General features: G+C 46.3%; 1 protein-coding gene across 2 annotated transcripts; it reads left to right on the top strand.

The window, feature by feature from the left end:
- Positions 1–430: 430 nt before the first annotated feature.
- On the top strand, positions 431–7073 carry LOC100349619 (olfactory receptor 13A1). 2 transcript variants are annotated; one of them, XM_089313764.1, is made up of 2 exons: positions 431–447; positions 6152–7073. In XM_089313764.1, exons 1-2 carry the CDS (start codon positions 431–433, stop codon positions 7071–7073), a joined length of 939 nt encoding a protein of 312 aa, XP_089169890.1. The 2 variants fall into 2 exon arrangements, with proteins under 2 accessions (XP_089169890.1, XP_089169891.1); XM_089313765.1 differs by lacking the exon at positions 431–447 and having other exon boundaries at positions 6093–7073.
- The last annotated feature ends 1631 nt before the right edge of the window (positions 7074–8704 follow it).

Genomic DNA, 8704 nt, shown 5'->3' with positions numbered 1-8704 from the left:
TTCATGTGCTTGTGTCTTCCTTCCTTGATGACATTTCCCAGGTTCTTTCTAGTGAGGTGATGCAATGTGATGTAAAATTCTGCCAACACTGTGAGCATAAGCTCTGTGTGGAATATCTGTCTCACTTGCTTGAGACAAATCATGTTCTTTGAGCTTTCTGCTTCTTCCCTTCCCATGAGGTGAAATGTAGAGGTGGCAGCAGCTTCCTTGTGTCAAGGGGAATAACAAAGAGCCATTGACTTGAAGAAGCTGTTTACCCTAATGGTCTAGATGCTTGCATCTTACATTGGTGTGCCTGGGTTTGCTTCCTGGCTTGGGTTCCTGCTTCCTGCTAATGTGGACCCGGGGAGGCAGTGTGATGGCTCATCTAATTGGGTTCCTGCCATCCTCATTGAAGACCTGTGCTGTGTTCTCAGCCCCTGGCACTGGTATGGCCATGCTCCAGCTGTTGCCGGCGTTTGGCGAGTGAACCAGTGGATGGCAGCTCTCTTGTCTCTTTCCCACACTGCCACCCCTTGAATGACTTTTATTGTTTGTAAAAAGAACCTGGGTTTGCCTAACGAGTTCATAGTGCAAAACTTTCACACCAAGTCTGGAAACTACCCTAACCCTCATGCAAACCTTTAAACTGTTGGGTGAAAGGGAAGGAGTTAAGCCAACATATTTTGTTATAATAGTGTAGGCTTTAGTCTAACATACATTTACTTCTGAATGGTAACATAACATTAATGTCACAGAAAGAATTCCTAGTTGGTATACCTTTGATTTTGTTGAAGAATCGGTAACCTACTTTGGCCTAAAAGTGCCAAGTCAGAAGTCTTCTTTGTAATTATTTCAATAGTTCCATTATGGTGACCCATCCATAATGGTAACGGACAGCTTGGAAAATGGATTCATGCATGTCATTTTATTTAGTCCAAAGGAAATCCTGAAGGTAGGTATTATTATTCTCATTGCATATTTTGAAAAACAAATGCAATTATAAGTCATATACAAATCCACATTGCTATTTAAGTAACAGAGTCAGGTTTCAAAGCCATTAATGAAAAATAACAATTCTCATTCCAAGAATATCATGCTGCTTAGCAAATACTTGAAGTACCTTTTGGTAACAAACCTACTTTACTCTCCTATCAAACTAACCAGTTGCTTAATAATTGCGTGCAAAAGGTGCTAGCTATATTTGGGCACGTCTCTAGGGTGATGGGTGGTATATGTGTAGCCTAGTCTCTGCCTGCTAATACAGAATAATCCTATAGTGGAAAAATAGAATTAAAATATGTTTATTTTGGCACAAAATAATTTGGAAATCCATGTATGGTGTTCTCATAATTTTCCACAGACGTTTTGAGATTGTGTGTGTGTGTGTTTGTGTGTGTGTGGTAAGCCTTTTCATTGTGATAATTGTGTCCTGGGGTGGTTGAGAGAGCAGCCCACAGTGACAAAACCATCAGCTTTCAGGTTTTCAAGGTCCTGCAGCCCGTGGCATGGCCACCGGGGCCTGGTGGGGGAATCCCTGGAGGTGACAGACAAGGCTCTTTGCCCTCTGGGAATCAGGGGTGGTTTGACTGAAGAAGGGACTAAGATCTGGCGGGAGACGGTGGAGATGGGACAGGGAAGTAGCAAGGAGACCAGGAGCCAAGGTGTGAGTGATAGACAGTGCCGGCCAGCTCTGTTAGCTGGGTGGAATCTGCAGAGGAGGGGGACTGTTGGCTTTGTGCCTCTCGTCTTCCGTGGAGGGCAGAGCAGAGATGTCAGCTGCTGGCCTGACCTTCTCCTTCGGTGCCCAGAGTGCCCACATTGTTATGAACACTTGGCACTGGGTGGGTCCCTGTTCCAGATTCTGAGCTGTGACATGGGTGGGTCCTGCTGCCCCTGACTTGAGCCTGTGCTCTTTACCATGTGCTAGAATCAGGATTCTGAACTGGCCTTTGTGTGAGCACCAGGGACAGCCACGTCCTCAGCAAAGAGGCAGTTAATTTAATTGCTCCTTCAGGGTCCACTTAGAGTAATGGCTGTGAGCCACTCTCCCAAGTGTCTCCCGCAGGCATGGACAAACTTGGCGAAACATCAGTTGGATGTTCAAGGAGAGAGTGGTTTAAATACAGGCAAAGAACCTTCTGTCTAGACTGACTGCCACAGGCTTTGCAGAGTGTCACTGGGTTCCCAACCTCAACCGCCACTGAGAGGGAGAGAGAGAGAGAGAGAGAGAGAGAGAGAGAGAGAGAAAGAGAGAGAGAGAGAGAGAGAGAAAGAGAAAGGGTCACAGGTAAACTCAGCTCCAGGAGGGTGAGATCGCTTTGTCAAGGTAATTATGTGTGTTCCGAGGATGGCTCATTGCAGTGGGGATTTAAAAACAGGGGAATCTTCTGTTTAAAACTCCGAGTCTTCCTAATCTGGATCAGTCGCTAACTGTTGGGTTTCCTTGAACTGCACAGGGTCAGTTGCGTCTTTCTGCTTGTGTGTCATGACTGGTCAGTCAAGGAAATAGCTCTGGCAGATGCCAGAGCCTGCTGAGACTCCGGGTTTGCATTCCACACCTCAGCCATAAAAATGCTCAAATCAGCTCTTGGTTGATTTTTTGGTGGCTTTTTTTTTTTTGGACATTGGATGGAGGTAGATTTAGGTAGGCATCTAAAATATCATACAGCCAAGAATCCTGGGAGTGGAATTCCAAACATGTGAGACACAACACTAGCTTTGTCTCTGCTCCTCTGTGTGACTCTGGCAAGCCACTTAGATTCTTTTGTGATTTTCCAAAAAAAAAAAAAAAAGAACAAAGTCATCTTCAAAATGTCTTTCAGAGCATATGAAGTTTTGGCACGTTCTGATGCTTAGTTTTCTGTTTGTGAAATCTTTGCAGTAGGAACATCTACTTTCATATATGATAGGACATTGAATTATTTTGTATCTGTGAAAATCCTTCAACTCCTTTAGAGATTAAAACAATGGGAGTAGACAAGTTCTCAGCTATTCATGGCAGTGCAGATTCTCCATCTGTGAAACCATCAACAACAAAGTGGATCTAACAATATCTCACTGAAAGCAAAAATGTATTCTGATAAAGTTCCATCTATCTTCAGGAAAAACTCAGGGAGGTGAAAGGTTTTTGATTCTGGGGATTTCTGAGGACAGCCATTGCCATTTCTTCCACGAGATTGCAACAACCCTCCAGATGCACTTCATTCTCTCGGGAGCTTGGACACTGAAGAGTTCAAGTGTGGGGAACAACCGTGGGTTAAATACCCTGTCACCTTGCCTGTGGGAGCCACCGTGCCGCCTGGAGTCGTGTGTGCTTCAGCTTGGTCATTGCCACCTGAAGTCCTTTTCACTCCTGTTCTTGGTGATACTCTTGTGGTGCTTGATGAGAATGAAAGCCAGTGCCCCAAGAACCTCGGGGGAGAAAGGTCTTTGTTTTCCTGAAGGAGAAGTAGCTATTGAGGTTCCACAGAGGGTCCTTGGTCATTGTCACAGAAAGACTCTTTGCTTCTTTGATTTCCTTATTCACCGACCAGACCAGGGGACTGTCCACCTGCCCTGGAAGTCCCAGGGAGTGGGTAATATGTCCCTAAATGTGAGTGGGTTTGTTGAAACTTCTCTCTGCTCAGCACCTGTTCACAGCCTCCATTAATGCAACAGATTTTTTCTCTCTTGGTTCTGGACGTGTTTAGAGAGAGGTTGGCATTAAGGTTTCCTTTGTGAAAAGCTGTCTTGGTGCCCCAGCAGTGGCTTAGGGCAGGTCTGGCCCCCTACTGGTCTCTGGGTGCAGCGGCAGCTCTGTGATCCTGGCCAGCATTGTGCACCACTATGGATTGCAGAAGAGTGAGAATCCTAGGGAGGACATTAGCAGGCAGGAAACCTTATCCGGGGATGTCTGGGGTAAGTCCAATTTTGTTTTTTTTTTCAGCCTGGAGTTAAACAGGAGCCACCTACTGGGCTGTGGTAAGGAGTAGGTGAAGTTAGAGCTGTTTTCTCAGATGGCCCCATTGAAACCGAGCAAAAGTGATTGTCCAAATCTTTTCTTCCCAAACGAAAATGAAACGGCCTAACACACACATTGTTGATTTTCTCCAGCCAAGTCTCGGAGCTATTCTGACACCTTGCTGCCAGAACCATGTCCATCGCTATCACCAGCTCTGAACCACCCCGCCCTAACTCTGCTCTCAGCTTTTAAGGACAGAGAGCAGCCTTCACCTGCTAGAATAGTGATGTACTAGAGTGCAGGTGATGTTTCCTCATGTTGTGTAAATCTTTCAATGTGTTAGTGGTAAATCCGTTTCTTGAGGTTTGACAAAGATAGAATTTTTGTTTAGAAATGGGCACCTTGGTTAGCTCTTTTATTGAATAAGGAGTTGAAAAGATGGAGAATGCAAGTGTGATCCCATGCTGATTTTTATCTCAAATAGTGAAGTAGGTGCATTGTCTTCAGAAGAGAAACCTTTCTGCTCTTTTTCACACTAGACTGTTCTATAACATCATTGCAGTGCGGTTGGGTGCTAGGCATAGGGCTGGGTGCTAGGAAGGGGTGTGCTGAGATAAACGGGGCATACGCAGCAACCTTAGAAGGGACAGCTGGGTAGCCTGATCACAACGTGATGTGCGATGGGTTCCAGGACAGACGAGTAGAGAACACAGATGGACACAAAGAAGTAGGAGTCCTTTCCGTGCCCAGGGGAAGGATGTGCAGAGACAAGGTTGGCTGATGGTGGATCTGGTTCTTGGGAAAGGCATTCCTGGCTGAGGGGGTTGCAAGAACAGAACCAGGAAAGCCTGGTGTGACCTTGGTGCATTGGCCATGCTGGGAGTGCTGGGCAAACCCGGAGTTCTTGGTTTGAGGGTTGAGATGCATGGGGAGAGAGCCTGGAGAGGTGGGGCTCCTGGCAACTGTGGCTGGGAGCATTGGTTTGGGCAGCATGTGGAGTTTGGAGGTCATGGAACAACTGTTAGAGTTCCTGATTGTCCTGTCTTGGAAGCAATGGGATGAAAATACCACAAGCTATCCACACTGTTCAAACTCTGGTCTATCACTCACCAGTTGTTTTTTCTACTAGTACATGCACAAGCCTCCTTCTTTGTTTTAAACCAAAAATGAGATCGGATTGTGCATATTACATTTAATCTTTTTCATTCTCTGTTATTGGATTTATTTTTTAAAGATCTATTTAGTTTTATTTGCAAGGCAGAGTGGCAGAGAGAGGGAGTGACGGAGAGAAAGCAGAGGGAGAGAGTTATCTTACGTTTTCTGGTTCACTACCGGAAATGTCCATAACAGCCAGGGCTGGACCACACCAAAGCCAGGAGCCAGCAACTCCATTGGGGTCTCCCATGTAGGTGGCAGAAACTGAAGCAGGTGGGTCATCAAGTGCATTAGCAGGAAGCTGGAACAGAGTGTAGGAGTCAGCACTGTAACTGGCGCTCTGATATGGGATGCAGGCGTCCTAAGAGGCAGCTTAACCTGCTGAGCCACAACACAACCTCTAGTTCTATCTTAAGAAAAGCATCAGTAAAACACTCCCAGAGTACCAGTATGACAAGTACTCAGCATTATATTATATTAGTAAACTGACTTTTAAGGGTATAGGTTGATTTTAAAATTTCACTATTATATGCAATTTTGTGACCCTGAGACTGGGATGAATTAATAAATTCCTCAAAAAAAGGTAGAGAACATGAGAAAATGCATGATTACCAGTAGCACTGCTCTGACACTGTGTTTTGAATTACTTCCTCAGGATACATGGCAGAAGGGAGAGGGCTGGTTCCAGTGGAACAGGCACCCTTGCTAACGGTAGTCACTGCCATGCTTATCTAACCTCGCCAAGTCACGGATGGTGAAGAGTGGATCACTTGTTTCTTTGACTGGGGTTCAGTGATGCTTCATGAATTTAGCAGGCCATCTGCATTTACTTTTCATGACCTGAATGCTCCTGACCCTTGCCTACTGTAAACTGGTGTGTCTGTCCTAATTACTACATCCTAGTGCACCTGCGTAATGTTGCCCAGGCCGTGGTGTCAGGTATGGACGTAACAAGCTAGCAGCCTTCCTTGGGATACCTCTCCTCCCTCTCTCTCTAGCCCTGAATGACGTGAAGCTGTGTGTGGAGATTCACCTGACAGACACAGAACCCCCTCCCAGCCTGCAGACTATGAGTAATGAGACGCTGGTGACCGAGTTTATCCTGCAGGGTTTCTCAGAGCACCCCGAATACCGGGTGCTCTTTTTCAGCTGTTTCCTCTCTCTCTACACTGTGGCGCTCACAGGCAATGTCCTAATCATCTTGGCCATCACCTTCAACCCTGGCCTCCACACTCCCATGTACTTTTTCCTGTTTAACTTGGCCACCATGGACGTGATCTGCACTTCCTCCATCATGCCCAAGGCGCTGGCAGATCTGTTGTCAGAGAGGAGCTCCATCTCCTACGGGGGCTGCATGGCTCAGCTCTACTTCCTCACGTGGTCTGCGTCCTCAGAGCTGCTCCTCCTCACGGTCATGGCCTATGACAGGTACGCAGCCATCTGCCACCCCCTGCATTACAACACCATGATGAGCAAGACGTGCTGTGGTGTACTGGCCACGGGCGTGTGGGTGCTCTGTGCCTTCAACACGGCCATCCACACAGGACTGATGCTGCGATTGAGTTTCTGTGGCCCCAATGTCATCACCCATTTCTTCTGCGAGGTCCCTCCCCTGCTACGTCTCTCCTGTAGCTCCACCTATGTGAACAGCGTCATGGTTGTCCTGGCTGACGCCTTTTATGGCATGTTGAACTTCCTGATGACTGTCATGTCCTATGGCTCCATCATCGCCAGCATCCTGAAGATGCGGACCTCGGAGGGGAAGAAGAAAGCTTTCTCCACCTGCTCTTCCCACCTCACTGTAGTGTGCATGTATTACGCCGCTGTCTTCTACGCCTACATAAGCCCTGTCTCCAGCTACAGTGCAGAGAAGAGCAAGGTGGCTGGCGTGCTCTATACCATGCTGAGTCCTACCCTCAACCCCCTCATCTATTCTCTGAGAAACAATGAAGTCAAAACAGCTCTCAGGAAGCTTTTCCCATTCTTCAGAAACTAAGTTTTGCTTTTAGAAGGCGTTTTCCTTGGAAATTATCATTTCATTGGGTATTGACCTTCCTGTGAGGGGTTCTGATGGGCAGATTTATGGACTAGAGAGTGAATAAAACCTGTCTTTTCCACCCCAGTAGAATGCCTGCATGGATAAGCTCAGAATTCTGGGGTCCTGGGGCTAGCTGATGTGAGGATTGGGACTGGGAGACAGCCCCCAGACCTCTGAGAAGTGGGGTTCCGTAGTCAGACCCCAAGATGATGCTAGTGCCAAACAGATAGAGAAGCAACGTGTTCCTTGTGTTCTAGACACACAGTCATGTGCAAACGTATGCACAACGTTCAGGGTGTAAATCCTGAAAGGACGCCTAGAATTTAGGTGTGTGGGCTACAAAGATTGAGTGAGGCAGGATGTTTGGACTGGTGGAAATGTTCTTTTTTTTAATTTTATTTGACAGAGTTAGAGAAGGGGGAGGAGAGAAAGGGAGAAAGTCTTCCTTCCATTGGTTCATCCCCCAAATGGCCGCCATAGCCGGAGCTATGCTGATCCAAAGCCAGGAGCCAGGTGCTTCCTCCCAGTCTCCCATGTGGGTGCAGGGGCCCAAGCACTTGGGCCATCCTCCACTGCCCTCCCAGGCCACAGCAGAGAGCTGGACTAGAAGAGGAGCAGCCGGGACAGAATCCAGCACCCCAACCAGGACTAGAATCTAGCACCCATATGGGATGCCTGCGCTGCAGGAGGAGGTTTAACCAAGTGAGCCATGGCACCGGCCCCTAGAGGAAATGTTTTAATGAGACTATTCTTCCCTAAGGAACCTTCTATGGCTACCATCTTAACTCAGTTGGTTTCTCTTGACCCTGTTGGACTTTACCACATTGCTTTGACTGTAGAAACTCCACCTTTCATTACCTGATGAGAGATGCCCATGTCTTCTCACCCTTCCTTGAATTTGCTCTCAGACCACAAGGATCTGATCTACTGCATTGGTCTGGAGTGGGGACCACTGCTATGATTTGGCTATAAGAAGTCACATAGCACTGAAAGAAGGCAATACTAGCCTTCCATTGTTTCTGAATAAAACTGGGTAGACAAATCCTCCGTCTCGCATGAAAACAAGTCTTGAGCCTGTGTTCTACACCGTTGGGAAATTGTATTGGGAAGTCCATTCTCTTTATCCCGACCCATTAGGAATGGTAGGAGCAAGATGTGAATGTTAGGCTGTATCATTTGACAGAATAAAAACACAAATTGTGTGCTATTGCAGTTGAAGGTTGAGTTTGATGTGTTGGCTCTGATTCTTCTTCATTCAGCATTCTCATTATCATCCATCAGAAGCACGTTGATTTTGGGTATGAACTTCAAGAATTTGTTGAATTGTGGCTGACAGTGGTTTAGGAACATAGAAGTTACAGGCCAGTTACAATGTCTTCTAATAGCATTATGATCCTTCAATAAGATATTGAAAGTCTCAATGTTTATTGGAGACTCTCCAACAAGCAAAGGTTTGAAAATGTCCACCAATGACTCAGAATGATCACTAGTATATTTTCTTTTTAAAAATATTTTATTTATTTATTTGAGAAGTAGAGTTATAGAAAATGAGAGGGAGAGACAGAGAGAATGGTCTTTTATCCACTGAT

The sequence above is a fragment of the Oryctolagus cuniculus genome, chromosome 15, assembly GCF_051225735.1.
Source record: "Oryctolagus cuniculus isolate XC-2025 breed Fujian yellow rabbit chromosome 15, ASM5122573v1, whole genome shotgun sequence".
Classification (NCBI taxonomy): Eukaryota; Metazoa; Chordata; class Mammalia; order Lagomorpha; family Leporidae; genus Oryctolagus; species Oryctolagus cuniculus.
Note: the sequence above shows the minus strand (reverse complement) of the source record. Positions and strands in the feature narration are given on the sequence as shown.